The following is a 15,879-nucleotide window of genomic DNA, read 5'->3' as shown; positions in this document are numbered from 1 at the left end:
AAATTAATTCAGTTTTCTATGGCTCTGAAAAGACTAAATTCTCTTACTTGGCCCCAAAGTAGGTTTGTTTATTTCCGTCTGTTTTGAGGCTAGAAATTAACACTGGCTTCTCAGCTTGGAGGTAACAGTGATTAGTCATATAGTGGGACTGATGTAGGTGAGTCTGATGTAATAAACATTATTAAGAAACTTCTTAAATCAAATATCCTGATGACATTATTGCAGCTCCATTTTTTGTATATGAAGATTATGAAGGGAATAATCCCTTCATAATAAGGGATTATTATCATATTATTATCATATTATCATATCATATTATTATATCATAAGGGAATATCCCTTATGATAAGGGAAAATCTAGCTATTTCAGTTTGTGTATATTCGTGTTTCAATGAAAAATGCCAACTATTAACTTATTTGGATGGAAATCAATGTCCTAACCACTCTTTAGTTCTTAAAAATTCTCATGATGAAATGATCATAAAAGTTTCTGCAGACTGGCTGATTATTTTTATTGCTCGGGTATGCTCACCCCTGTTTCATTTTATATTCAAGCTGATTGATTTTCATTGATTCTGCTCCACCATCAGGGACTCCAAACAAACCAGTCCTAAGAAGTTATGGTTATGGCAGTAAGGAAAGGAAATGGTTCAAGATCCCCATAGAATTAGAAAAAGACATTTTATAAGTTTTCTATTGCTGTGTAACAAATTGCCACAAATTTGCAGCTTAAAACAACTTCCATTTATTGTCTCACATTTTCTGTGGGTTGGGAGTATAGGCACAGCTTAACAGAATTCTCTGCTTGGAGCTCAAGGCTGCAGTCAAAGTGTTAGCTGGGGCAGGGATCTCATCTGAGTCTTGGCATATTCTTCTAAATTTCCACGTTTGTAGGCAGAATTCATTGCATTAAGTTTTTAAAATGTGAGATGTCTTGCTTCTTTAAGTCCAGAAAACAGAGAGAGTCTCTGACTTCTGTCTCTGACTTCTAGACCCTCTTTTAAAGGACTTACCTGATTAAGTCAGGCCCACCGAGGATAATTTCCCTTTTGATAACTTAAAGTTCACTGGTTAAGGAACTTAATTACATCTGCAAAATCACTTTATCTTTGCCATTTAATATAACATTGTCACAGGGGTGACATCTCATCACCACATTCTAATGGTTGGAAGCAAGAGTCTCAACTACACTCATGGGAGGGGATTATATAAAGGTTTGGGTCATTGGGGGTTATCTTCGAAATTGACCTACTATTTTACTTACAGAATTAACTTTCAGATCTCAGCCAATTTTGGAAAGAAGTGAGATAAAAAGATAATTAAACTTCCCTCTATGAGATACAAATGTGTATTTGGAGAATTAGTGAGCAAAAAAGAAAAGGAGGTCAAAAGAAATAGAGAAGGTAGGCCCAACATTATGGTTCCAATAAAAAAGATTATCAGTGAGAATTCAGGGACCAGAGTGTTCAATAATTTTATGATAAGTACCATCTAGAATTCAATGTAAAATTATTTGCTTAAATGTATAATTATTTGCTCACTTGCATTTAGTGGAATTATTGGTTCATTTATATATGGAATTAAAACAAAACAAAACAAAACAAGCTCATAGGTACAAAGGACAGATTGGTGGTGGCCCGAGATGGGGAATGAGAGTGGGTGAAATGGATGAAGGGGTCAAAGAGTACAAACTCTCAGGTATAAAATAAATTAAGTCATGGGTATGTAATAAGCAGCTTAGTGACTATAGTTAATATTCAAATATTTATTGCGTATTTGAAAGTTGCTAAGAGAGTAGATCATAAAAGTTCATCACAAGAAAAAAATTTGTAACTGTATGGTGATGGATGTTAACTAGACTTATTGTGGAGGTCATCTTGTAATATATATGGATATCAAATCATTATGTTGTACACCTGAAACTAATATAACATTATATGTCTATTATACCTCAATAAAAAATTACCTGCTATAATGTTTTTGGAATATAAACCTCTACAGTGTCCCAGAATCTCAGAAAAGCTTGTTGCATGTAGGTTCCATATAGAAACCGAGAATTGATAACTAATAATATAGATAATTAAGACTCCTTGGATATATTGTGTATACTGCAGGTTTTCCACCACATATGTGGTCAGGATTTGAGTCCATTTTTCTTAAATATTGCACACAAGATGATCACAATAAACTGGAAGTCTTGGGAACATTTAAAATTTTAATTTATAGGTTATATATGTTTCTGTCTGCGAAGAGAACAGTAATTAGAAATTGTCTTAAAATATATAGCCAAACCTACCTCAAGATAGGCCAGGAGAATATGGTTCATTCTGAAATAAGGGCAAGCAAGTAAACTTCAGGGTCATAAAACAAACAGACAAACAAATACTTAAGCTTTTGTAAAGAAGAACTTAGAAATGTTTTTATTGTATTGGCAAATGGTTGCTGTCATATAGCCTTCGCAACCTGGTAACACAATTCCAGATATTACCTGTGTCAGCAAAATGCTGCCCTTCAGACAGATGACAGTTTATTAGATTTTCAAAATTGCACTTTTCGTGATAAAAATCACCTCAGGACTCAAGTACAAAAGAAATGACATGTGTTTATATGAGTTTGATTCAGAGATTAGAAGATGTGAAATATTAATGCTATTTATTGGATGTTGTAACATTCAATACCTGCTGAGTATAAATGTACACAAAGTCAGCATAAGATTCCTTCTGTCTATGAGAGGATTGAAATCATACAAGAAGCGTTCAATCTATCAAAATTAGGAAACATTTTGGTGTTTGGTCCTCAGCTTGGTTGAATACTAAGGATATGGCTAAGAGAGATGGCAGGAGAAGTAGTATGCGAAGAACACTGGGTTTAGAACCAAAAGTTCTTTCTTCCAACCCTGCCTGGGTCTTGTGTGCATTGGGTGAGTTATTTAACATTTTAAGGCTTCAATTTTCTCTTCAGTAAAATGGGGACAACCTCCCAGGATGAGTAGTGAATGTTCAAGGGGTATGCAAATTATATTACCATAATAATTTTAATTATTATTTTCTACTGATTCTAAGCTAGGTACCATCCAAGTGTTTACTTCATAGGGAAGAGGCAGTCAAAGCACAGTATGGGATGTGATAACAGGTTTGTAGCAAAAAAAAAAAAAAAGGAGTATTTATCAAACGTAATCTAGGACTGCTGAAGATTCTCCATTCAAATCTATTCTCACTTTACCCAACCTCTTTCAGTCACAGGAGGTACCTGTCTGTGGGAAATCACTTAATCAGGTTAAAATCTTTGTCCAACATGAAAAACGTATAAAATGAAATGACGAGAAGGCTAAAGTTTGGGCAAGGATCTCTACTTATTACTTTTGTGTATTAATGTTTTGCATAGAATAGTACTTTAGAGTTAGGCAGGGTAGATGTAATCTCAGTTATACCAAAGAAAGAGCTTTCTTACAGAAACTTTGCTGGCAAGATTTTTTTTTAGTTGAAGTATAGTTGATGTATAATATTGTGTCAGTTTCAGGTATATAGCAAAGTGATTCAGATATATATATACATATCTATTAGATTATTTTCCATTATAGGTTATTATAAGATATTGACTATTGTTCCCTGTGTTATATAGTAAATCCTTTTTGCTTATCTATTTTATGTATAGTAGTTTGTATCTGTTAATACCATACTCCTAATTTATCTCTCCCCCTTCCCTTTTCCCTTTGGTAACCATAAAGTTGATTTGTGTCTGTGAGTCTATTTCTGTTTTGTTTATAGGTTCATTTGTATTATTTTTTAGATTCCACATATAAGTGATATATAATATTAGTCTTTGTCTGACTTACTTCACTTAGTATAATATTCTCTAGGGCCATCTGTGTTGCTGCAAGTGGCAATATTTCATTCTTTTTTTACGGCTGAGTAATATTCCATTGTGTGTGTGTGTGTGTGTGTGTGTGTGTGTGTGTATGTATATATATATATATATATATATATATATACACCACAACTTAAACCAATTATCTATTCATGGGCATTTGGATTGTTTCCATGTCTTGGATATTGTAAACAGTGCTGATATGAACATTGGGGTGCATGTATCTTTTCGAATTGTAGTTTTTTCTGGGTATATGCCCAGGAGTGGGATTGCTGGGTCACATGGTAACTCTATTGTTAATTTTTTAAGGACCCTCCATACTGTTCTCCATAGTGGCTGCAACTATCTACATTCCCACCAACAGTGTAAGGGGGTTCCCTTTTTTCGGCACGCTCTCCAGCATTTATTATTTGTAGAATTTTTGATGATGGCCTTTCTGAACAGTGTGAGGTGATACCTCATTGCAGTTTTGAGTTGCATTTCTCTAATAATCAGCGATGTTGAGCATCTTTTTATGTGCCTGTTGGTCATCTGCATGTCTTCATTGGAGAAATGTCTGTTTAGGTCTTCTCGCTGGCAAGATATTTCTAATGCACAAGATGAAAGGACAGGATAAGTGACAGAGCTAGTTACCAGAAATTAGGCTTTCTTGTATTACATCGTGGCCCTCTCATTTGTTTCCTCCTCCATCTCTCTCTCTCCCTCTCTCTCTCTCTCTCCTTCTCTCTCACTCTTGCTCTCTCTCTCTCTCTCTCTTAATTTATATATCTATATACCTAAAGGTTAAGTGAAAGAAACTAGTTTGGCTAATTAAGGTAAAATGATACTAAGGAACATTGCACACAAAACAGAGGTTAAAAGGATGCTTTTCAGATTTCTCTCAGAACCCCCAGGAAAATCAGAGTCACACTGCAAAAACAAACGACTCCCTTTGGAGGGGGACCTATTCACTCAGTGGCATCAAATCACACATTAATGTAAAGAGAGTGAGGTAAGCTTTGTGTTTTGGCCAATTGTAGTCTCTATTAATAAATTTTAGAGGGTGACTTTATCAGTTATTTTCATGGTTTAGTATATTCATAATTAATCTATAAATAACATTCTAGAAAAATTTCTTATTGAGTTCTCTGCAAACATTCCTTCTTCTCTTTTTGATTCTACTCTCTTCACTGCTGTCAGAACTCTATCTCTTAAACAACTTATCTAATTATTTATTTCCCATGACTTGCACATTTCTATTAAATCCAGATGGCTTTCAAGAAAAAATACTAAAGCCTCTGGCTAGGCATTCAATGCCCCTCCTCATGTGGCCTGAAATGACCTCTATGACCTTATTTTCACACATGCATCTCAACTCCATAGACCCACTCATGTGACTCTATTCGGGAACATTTATGTCTCATCCTTCAATAAATATTCCATATCAGATATTCCGTATCATTTCATGAGACTAAGTGGCTGCAAATGCTGTCGCTTTGCCTAGAATATCATTCCTCCTTTTATGCCTGACAAATTCTGCTCAGGCTTCAGGATCAAGTGTAACTTTATTTATTTGTGAACTGTTTCCTGAATCCTGTGGGCAAGCAGTCTTTTCTTCCTCTGAGTTCCAGGAGATAGTTTTTCTCCCTATTATAACATGTGCTACATTGTATTGCAGTTTATCTGTTTCCATATTTGACTTCTCTGTAAACTGTAAGTTCATCTGGTACCAGGATTGTCTAACTCACTCTTAATTCCACAGCACATGATATGGTGTTTGTGACCAGCAGATAATCGATAAATGTTTGTCAAATTAAATTAAAGCTCCAGAAGCTCTATTCTTTGAATTGCAAAAATTTCTTGGATTGATTCTTAAAAAAAAAAAAAAACTTCACTTTTTAAAATAAATATTTGGAGTCCTGATTTTATGTTCTAAGTAGGATGTAGTAGGTTACAGTAAGCCAATACTCCTACTGCAGCAATGTGAAAGTGGATAAGTTGCAAAATTGTAGTGTTAAAAGTTTTCAGAAATCTACGGAATCAACAAGGACTAGGTGGAATAAAATTATAGAGAGGCAGGCAGACGCCGCCACCCCAGAACCTCCTGCGCTGCCCAACCATGGTCAACCCTACCGTGTTCTTTGACATCGCCGTCGATGGCGAACACTTGGGCCACGTCTCCTTCGAGGTAAGGGACCTGGAAACCGTGAACTGACTGCTCATCCAATCCATAAAGTTATGTTAACAGATTGGAGCTGTTTTCAGACAAATTTCCAAAGACAGCAGAAAACTTTTGTGCTCTGAGCACTGGGGAGAAAGGCTTTGGTTATAAAGGTTCCTGCTTTCACAGAATAATTCCGGGATTTATTTCACACACCATTGGCACTGGTGGCAAGTCCATCTATGAGGAGAAATTTGATGATAAGAATTTCCTCCTGAAGCATATGGGTCCTGGCATCTTTTCCATGGTAAATGCTGGCCCCAACACAAACAGTTCCCAGTTTTTCATCTGCACAGCCAAAACTGAGTGGTTGGATGGCAAGCATGTGGTCTTTGGCAAGGTGAAAGAGGGCATGAATGTTGCGGAAGCCATGGAGTGCTTTGGGTCCAGGAATGGCAAGACCAGCAAGAAGATCACCATTGCTGACTGTGGACAAATCTAATAATAAATTTGACTTGTGTTTTATCTTTAAAAAAAAAATAGAGAGAGGGAAACTGTATACAAATGATCTTTGGATCACCAGATATTTTTTTGTTGCAGAGGAATTGCCAGTTCTTGTGTGAGCTGAGGGTCAGGGTTGGCCCCTGTGCAGAGCCTCTGCTGGGGAGAGAGAAGTAGGAAGGCCTTTTGCTATTGTGTGGATCTGGAGCTGCAAATTGGAGTCTTGAGGAACCACAAACATTTGCAATCATCAAAGACAGAATTTAAATTCATATGAAATATTTACCAAGTCAACCATCTGATGGGCCATAAAGAATTGCCAGAAATTTCAAAAGATTTGAATAGCTTAGAGTATATTCTCTGATCACAATACAGTTAACTTAGAAGTCAATAAAAAGATAACAAGAAAAGCCCCACTGTCTGGAAATTAAAGAAAACATCTCGTATATGAATAATTAAGAAATCAAATGAGAATTAGTTTGAACTAAATCGTAATGAAGTTACAACATATTTAAACTTGAGGGTTGCAATTAAACTATAGTGAAATCAATGGTTACAGGGAGATGTATGCTTATAAACATATATATTAGAAAAAAGGTTAAAATTTAATAATTTAAAATTCCATCTCAAGGAGCTAGAAAAACAACATATCAATCCTGTGTAAAAGAGAAGAAAATAAAGATAAGATCAGAAACATGGAATAGAAGGATAAAATCAACTAAGCTAAAAGCTTTTAAAAAACTTTTAGTAAAATTAATAAAGCTCTAGCAGAACGTTTAACAAAAATAAAGGAAATCAAATTATCATTACCAGAAATTTGAAATCCATTACTATTGGGTTGGCCAAAAAGTTCGTTCAGGGTTTTCCGTAAATAAAAATCTTCCCACAAAGAAAGTGCTTGAATAGCTGCAAATATTTAAAGAAGAAATTAACACCCAGTCACCCAGTTTATGCAGCCTCTCCCAGATAATAAAAACAGGGGAAAGAGTTTTTTTAAGTGATGTCAGCATAATCCAAAACCTGACAAAGACATTATGGAAAAGGAAAACTAGAGAACAATCTCCCATACAGATGTAAAAATTATTAACATTTAAATTAAATCTAGTGGTATTCAAAAAGGAAAATACAGTACAACAAAGTGGAGTTTACTCCACCTATGAAAGGCTAATTTCACATTTCAAAATGAACATAATTCACAGTATTAACAGAGAAAAGGAGAAAAATATATGATTTTCTTAATAGATGCACAGTTAGCTTTTGATTCAATATCCCTTCTTGATAAAATAAAACTCTCAGCAAACGAGTTATAGAAGGGAATTTCCTTAATCTGATAACAAATGTTTACAAAACACCTACAGCAAACATTATATTTGATGGTAAAATATTGAAAATGTTCCCCTTAAGATCAGGGGAAAAAATGGTATGCCTATTCTCACTATTTTTATTTAGTATTGTACTGGGGGTTTTATTCAGTGCATTAAGATAAGGAAAAGAAAACTCACTCAGACACACACATCAAATATCTAGCAGTTTCCTCAGTTCTCTTTGTGCTTTGAGACATGCCTGTCCACATCTGATGCTGCAACTTTCCAATTTCAGGAAACACTCTTTTACCACTTCACAAAACTTGCAAGCTGGGACCCCTCCGATGCTCACAAGCAACCCTAAATCACTTTCAAAGTAAAGTGTCATAGTAGTTATTATGCTACTTATGAATTTCTGGACCATACATAAAACTGTTACCACTTTTATCAGACTCCTATTTTTTTATGTATGTGTCACTGGTGACGTTTGTGAGCCTTATGCCCCTAACCCATTTTCCCCATAAACCCTGTGGTTTTTGTTGTGAGATTTTTGCATAGCATAGTGATTTTCAGGGATCTATATATCTACATGTAATGGCAAAACTGCCCATAAAATTCACTGAAAGTCAATCAGTGTTTTTATGTGTAAAATTTATCTCAAGGTAATTGAAACAAAGTGTGACTTTGGACTCATTTTCAAAATAAATAAGAAGCTATTAGGTATTTGACTCTGTGCCCATGTTCACATGTGTTCAGGAATTCTTTTCCTCTCAGAATACACTTTTGCTATTGTGTAACACGGCTGTATGCAGAAAACATATTATAAAGATTTAAAAAATTGACTTTCTACATATTTATCCAATAGACAAAATTGTGTTAAAGGCATCGAGCCTAAACTAGTCAGTTCACGCCACTTCTAACAAGAGCTTCCTCAGCCCCTTTGGTGACAGCACGTGTCGCAGGTTGCAATGAAGTGGGTTAACATGGATGTTAGTCATGTGGGATTTAGAGCTGCCTAGAATGCGATAATACAAATAAAGAATATACTCTCACAGGAACAAAATGGTAGTTTTAAGGCAGTGGTGCAAAATTTGATTGCTTTGGGATGGGTAGGTATGTTTTTAATGAGGTATTTGGAAAATATTCATAAAGAATAAGCTGTCTGTGATACGAGCTGTTTAATGTCATCTGATGGGAATATGATGAGGAAGAACATTTTTAGGACAAGCTTTATGTAACATTGATTGCCACAAAAGGACTGTCTTGGAAAAAAAAACATAAAAGACCGCACCCCAGATTCCTTATTGTAACATGAAAAACAATAATAACTAGACACAAAGTTCAAAAGGAGCTTGGGGAGTTCTAGTATCTGACAGCTTATGCATCTAATTATGATATGTCACCAGAAGTCTGATTATGGTGGAGGGAGGGAAGGAGGGGGTGGGAGGTGATGAGATGGCAGTGCCTAAAACAAAGGATAACATTGTCTCTTTGTATCTGGATCGCTGCTCTTTGGATCATAAGGGAATCTGCAGTGTGAATGAACTCTTTGCCCTGTTGGTGCAAGAAACGAAGTGTTGCTGCTAGCTTGGGCATTGTCACTTGATGCTTTGGTATAAATACGGCAATGATACTTATCTTGTTTGGTTTGTTTCAGATTTTAGTGTTCACAGAGAGTATTTTAAATTTCAAACCATTTGATTCAACTTGAAGTCTCTACCTGCTCTTTTGGGGCACAGATAGGAATGGTAGGATTAAGGGATGCTTTCTGACTCATCTCTTTCAATCCTGGCCAATACAAGAGGAACGGAGCCATACAGCTGTGGAGAGCACAGCCAGCCTCCCTCCCCTGCAGGGAGGCAGATTCCAGCGCCCCCCCCCCCCCCACCACCGAGGATCCCACAGAGGCCTTCAGACTCACCTTTGCCAGCCTTTGGCAGGCTGGCTTTTATTCCCAAGAAAAAGAGAGTCAATTAAATGGACTTCCAAAAAACTGAGGGACCTAGGAATGCCGGAATACAGCTTTGGTAAACTGCTTCGGTGGGTGAAAGAGTGGTGTTCTGTAGATCTCCTGCTGCACTGTGTGGCTTTGAATTGCCTGCTGAGAAAGACAAGCCTGATTTTCCTCTGTGCCCCTGGCAAGCCTGTGTAGTTCTAAAGGTCAGAAACGAGATTAATAAGGGTACACACAAGCAGAGTTTCCAAATTACCTCTTTACCCATATATCGTTCATGCATTATTCATCAGCTCTTCTACTGTGTGCTGAGAGCTGGGATAAGCACTGGTGAACAAAGACAAGTATGACGTGGACCCTATTCTGAAGGAGCATCATCTAGTAGAGAAGGACAGGCAGGAAAACAAATAAGGGCCATAACATGTTGTAGGGACTCTGAGAGAATCAGCGCCAGAGGAAGAGTAGTCCTGTTTACCTAGAACACGGGTCTTTAAACTGTTTTTTCCTCTGGATCCATTTGGCAGTTGACAAGATTTAGGTGTTGATGTTCCAGTTTCAAGCAAATGCTCAACAAAATATTTGTTAAACATATAATTAAATGTGACCGTGTTGGGATCATAAGTTAAATTACAGAGCCATAGCTACTGCCCTAGTTCCTAAGGATATGAAAAGGAAATTAAAGCATATTGTTCTAAGTTACTCTGAAAATGCCATAGGACAGGTGAAAGAACCCAGAACACCTGTTATTGCTTGGCTTTGCAAACAACTAGCTGTGTGATCTTGGCCAAATCACTTAATTTGACCTCAGTTTCCTTATACGTAAAATGAGAAAGTCTCCCATTCCAGACAGTAATGATTACAGAAAAACTCAAAGATAAGACTAAAAATAGAAAAAAAAAAAAGAAAAGTGTAAATTCGTAACGGAATTTCTCCGTGTATAAACAAACTTTAGAGAGAAACTGGATGATTTTGGACTTCCCTTGAAATTCAAGCCAAGTTGGGAGCCAGATGGTTGTTACCCACAAACCCCACATGAGATGAATCTCAGGAAGCCCATCTGCTTGAGTTCCCCCCACTTCCACATGGAAGTGAGGATCTCTAGATATTCATAATCCAGTGAGTCATTTCATCTTCTCTCTTTTCTCGTGCGTGCCAAAGAAAATTTCTCCAGAGGAATATAAGGAATCTAAGTTCTGACTGGTGTCCCTGGAGTATGCAGTAAATGGTTCTTATCATGAGTATCTGTAGAAAACTCAGAAGAGTACAAGGTAATATTCTGCATTTTATAAGTGAAATTCTATTCCCTACGACAGCTACTCAGAACGTCTAACCTTGATTGTTCAAATCAGCTTCCCGTTTATGGTTTCCTCTCCCGTCCAATCCACTAATAGTGCACTACTGGATTAATCTTTTAAAGCAACTCTGTCCAATAGAACATTCTGTGATGATAGAAATGTTCTATATCTCTCCTGTCCTGTATACAGAAGCTGCTAGCTTTTGGGCATTACTGAGAATTTGAAATACGGCAAATGCAATTGAGGAGCTAACTTTTTCATTTTATTTAATATTGATTAATTTAAATGTAAACAGGCAACTACACGTGCTGGTGGCGTCTGCACTGAACATCACAGTTCCCAAGCACAGCCCTGACCATGTCCCTCCTTGACTCAAAACGTTATGTACCTTTGTTCTGCTTAAAATGTACCAATAAAGTATCTTAAACATTCAAGAAATTCCATAAACTGGTTTCAGACTTTGCTTTTTATGCAATCAGTATTTTATCCGAAGTGAAATATTTGCTGTTCTCAAACCTATCTTCTGTTTTCCAGCAGTCACACTTTCCTTACGGTTTTTTTAAACGAGTATTTTGTTCATTTATTTAATTATATCTGATGTTGAAATAGCTCAGTTTTCCCAGCCTTTATTTATAAGATCTTATCTCATTCATATCAGTTGACATCTCTTATGCTCATGAAATCCCATAGCCCTTTCTTATGACATTTAGTACATTTTACTGTATATTGTAACTATTTATGTATATACATTAAGTCCACTACTAGACTGTAATCTTCCTGAGACTGTTGCCCATGTCTGATTTAACTTTGTATCCTTCCTGACTCTTTTCACAAAGAAGAAATATAAATTAATCATTAAGCGAAAGTCAATAGCATTGGATTTAAATCCCAGTTACTTAAACTACTACCTGTGTAATTGATTAGCGCCATGCCAAGGTACATAGCAAGGATGCAGCAAATGCTAGCTAATTCATAAATGCTAAAAGATGTAAGTTCAGAATTTTCATAGGCAGATTGTCATAGTTACTTTTGATGCACAAACAAAAGTCCATATTCTTTCACTGAAAGAATCACACAATCAGCAATATCTTATTCTCCAAGACCGAGTGTGATAGAAAGAAGCTTGTTCTCTCTCACAGCAGAGAGAACCTTTCTTGATCTATATTCACTTCTCTCTCCATTACTAAAAAGTAGAGTTTGGGGCAAAATGTCAAGAAAGAAGACTTGCAACTTAGCCCCAGGGCAGGACCGACAGCAGATCATCCTGAAAGCTATTCCTTGGTAAAGGCAGCCCCATTTCTACGGGAAGCACGTGGTTTCCTGCCCTCCTGCCATCCACTGTGTTCCTGTTGGCAGCACCAGGGCTGAATGACTTATTTCTTTTGGCCCTGGGCTTGAAAAGAATTATAAAAATACATGGCTAAAAGGGAAGAGAACAGATTTAAGGGGAAGCTGCCCTTCTCAGCATTTGAGAGAATTCTTTGTTCTCTGCTTTTGGACACTAATCTTTGGGTTATTTAGGCTTTTTCCACAATGGTTGAAATCAAATGCTTTCAAAACTCTACAGTAGAGAATTTTAAAGATTTTTCTCAAAGACATAAAATTCTACTAAAATATTGTTGATTATGTTTAAATTACCAAATTCTTGATTCAGAAATATTTCTAAGGAATAGAATTGCTTTTATCTACAAAATCACTTGAACTAACTTCTGACCTACTCTTAGTAAGTGATAATGACTGATCTGCTTTAATGAAATAATAGGATGTAAATCATCTGGGTTTGAATCCTAGTTTGCTATTTACTCACTATGTCATTAATTTTCTTACCTATTAGAGTCAGCTCCTTCTAGGTTCGAACATGAGTTGGGGCACTTATAAACTTTACAATCACTCACAAGTTACTTAAGTTTCTTCATTTATGAAATAAACTATAAAATAATGATAATTCCTACTTCTCAAGAATGTGGTTAAATATGAATTGAATTTACATAAAGTGAATAAAGCACTTTGCACAGTACCTGGCACATAAAAGGCACTCAATACATTTAAGTACCATATGTGGGTAGTTTGTACTTTGTACAAACCCTATGTGGTTTGTACTAAGATAAATGCTATAAATTATTAAAGAACAATTTCTTCTTTGGGCTATTTATAACTCCTCCATGTAACGTTGACTATACTATTTTTTAAATCTTTTATTTGGAAATAGTTTATAGCTTACCATAAAGATGCAATGTTGGTACCCAGAACTCCATATACCATTTATCCAGATTCAAAAAGTTTTTAATATTTTGTTTATCATAAGTACTCTCTTCATATATTATATATTTGCTTTATCATAAGTACTCTCTTCATATATTATACATCTATCATTATATTTGCTTTATCATAAGTACTCTCTTTATCATAAGTACTCTCTTCATATATTTGCTTTATCATAAGTACTTTATCATAAGTACTCTCTTCATATATTATACATCTATCATTATATCCTAGGCTGGGCTTTTTATAACCACATGTCCAGCTATCTGCAACAGCAGAGAAAGTTTTTTTCTCTTGTTATTCATTATCACGGAAGACATGTGGCTTTCTTATGTAAAAACTAAACCTAAAAACGTTTTGGAAATGCCATACTCCAGATATGCCACTATCTGATCTGTGTATCCAGCACATTACCTCCACATTAAGCCTCCCAGAGCAATACCTGGAGTGGTTTCCCCTCTAGAAAGTGAAGGGAAGCATTAGAGCAGCATTCTCAAACACTTCAGTTTTAGGGCCCCTTTCCCCACTTACAAATTACTGAGTATCTCAAAGAGCTTTTTTTAGGTCTGTTATAGCTATCACTAGTTACCATATTGGAAAATAAACTGAGGAAAACTTTAAATATTTATTAATTCATTTAAAAATAATATTAAACTCACTACATATTAACATAAATAATATACTTTAGTGAAAAAAACTATATTTACCAATAATAAAGATGTTAGAAGAATTGTGTTGTTTTAATTTTAATCTTTTTAATTTCTGTCTTATTAGATGCCAATTAGATTCTTATTAGATTCTCATATCTGGTCTGAAGTCAACCCATTAAAATATGCTGTTTTGGTTGAAGTATAAAAAAAAAGAAATCCAGCCTCATGCAGTTCATGGGAAAAGGAGTATATTAATTGCCTTTTCAGATAATTTATCTTTAAAACTATATCAAAACTCAGTAAGTGGTAGTTTCTTAAAGATTAATTGCAGCCCTATCTTTTAATATTCTGTCAAAATGATGCGCTCTATTACTTTTAAATCCATTGGCTTCTTTTTCACTTTAAATGTGTCTTTTACCCATGCATACATGGTTTTGTATCATCATTCATTGGCCATTTGAAAAGTATTGGTTCACTGAGTTGTGCAGATCTTCTGCATATTTCATAAATATCAAAAAACACATTTGTTAATATGCCCACTAGTCTCCTTAGAAAATCCAACACTGGGAAGCTGTTAGACACATAGTGGCTCGTAAAAGTCTTAAAAATTTGTACTTTGCTTGAAAGTTTTAATTATATCGCTGGCAACAAATACTGTCAGTTGTTTTCTTTGGAGTGACAGACTGACTTCCTTTGTTTTCGAGAAAACATCTGCCAAATACTTCTTTTTTTAAAAGCAGTTTATTAAGATATAATTCACATACTATAAAATACACCAATTTAAATTTTAGAATTCATTGGTTTGCAGTATATTCACAGAAGTGAGCAACCACCAGTACAATAAATTTTAGAAAATTTAGAAAATTTAATCACTCCCAAAAGAAAGCTCACATCCATTTGCAGTCACCATAGCTTCAGCACAACCCTCAAATCTTAGAAATCACTATCTACTGTCTGTCTCTATGGATTTGTCTGTTATGAACTTTTCATATAAATGGAATCATACAATATGTGGTCTTTTGTGATGGGCTTCTTTCACTTAGCATAATGTTTTCAAGATCCATTCATGTTGCAGCATGTGTCAGTACTTGACTTTTTTTTTTTTTTTTTTTTTTTTTTTTGCGGTACGCGGGCTTCTCACTGCTGTGGCCTCTCCCGTTGCGGAGAACAGGCTCCGGATGCACAGCCTCAGCGGCCATGGCTCACGGGCCCAGCTGCTCCGCGGCACGTGGGATCCTCCCGGACCGGGGCACGAACCCGTGTCCCCTGCATCGGCAGGCGGACTCTCAACCACTGCGCCACCAGGGAAGGCCGCCTGTCTTTTTTATTATAGCCTTTTTGGTGCATATGAAGTGGCATCCCATTTTGGTTTTGGACTGCATTTTCCTAATGGCTAATGAAGTTTAGCATCTTTTCATGCAATATCGTTCACTTACATATCTTCTTTTGAGATGTGTAATCAGAACCTTTGCCCATTAAAAAAAAATGGGATATTTGTCTTTTTATTGCTTAGTTCTTTGTATATTCTGGATATTAGACTCTGATTAGATATATGATTTACAAATATTTCTTCCATTCTGTGAATTGTCCTTTCAGTTTTTTGATGGTGCCCTTTGAAGCACAACAGTTTTTAATTTTAATAAAGCTCAACTTATCACTTTTTTTCTTTTGTCAATTGTACTTTTGGTGTCATATCTAAGAAACCTTTCCCAACCTATGGTCACAAAGATTTACTGCTGTATCTTATTCTATGGATATTTCAGTTTCAGCTTTTACACTTAAGCATATGAGCCATTTCAAGCTAATTTTTGTGTATGACATGAGGCAGGGTTCTAAGTTCATTCTTTTGTATATGGATGGATACTCAATTCTCCCAGCACAATTTCTTGAAAAGATTCTTCTTTCT

At 35.8% G+C, this 15,879-nt stretch overlaps 1 protein-coding gene across 1 annotated transcript; it reads left to right on the top strand.

The window, feature by feature from the left end:
• The first annotated feature begins 5,965 nt into the window (after window positions 1-5,965).
• On the top strand, window positions 5,966-6,509 carry LOC136128018 (peptidyl-prolyl cis-trans isomerase A-like). The gene is made up of 2 exons (XM_065883653.1): window positions 5,966-6,034; window positions 6,102-6,509. Exons 1-2 carry the CDS (start codon window positions 5,966-5,968, stop codon window positions 6,507-6,509), a joined length of 477 nt encoding a protein of 158 aa, XP_065739725.1.
• The last annotated feature ends 9,370 nt before the right edge of the window (window positions 6,510-15,879 follow it).

Source organism: Phocoena phocoena, chromosome 9, assembly GCF_963924675.1.
Source record: "Phocoena phocoena chromosome 9, mPhoPho1.1, whole genome shotgun sequence".
Taxonomy (NCBI): domain Eukaryota; kingdom Metazoa; phylum Chordata; class Mammalia; order Artiodactyla; family Phocoenidae; genus Phocoena; species Phocoena phocoena.
The sequence above is the reverse complement of the archived record's forward strand: the minus strand, read 5'-3'. Positions and strand labels throughout refer to the sequence as shown.

What these genes read in the sequence shown, in the direction of transcription:
- LOC136128018 (XM_065883653.1), top strand. Translation starts at nt 5,966, where the DNA reads ATGGTCAACCCTACCGTGTTCTTTGACATCGCCGTCGATGGCGAACAC. An exon ending in TGGGCCACGTCTCCTTCGAG is followed by an intron (nt 6,035 to 6,101) that starts GTAAGGGACCTG and finishes AACAGATTGGAG; the next exon opens with CTGTTTTCAGACAAATTTCC.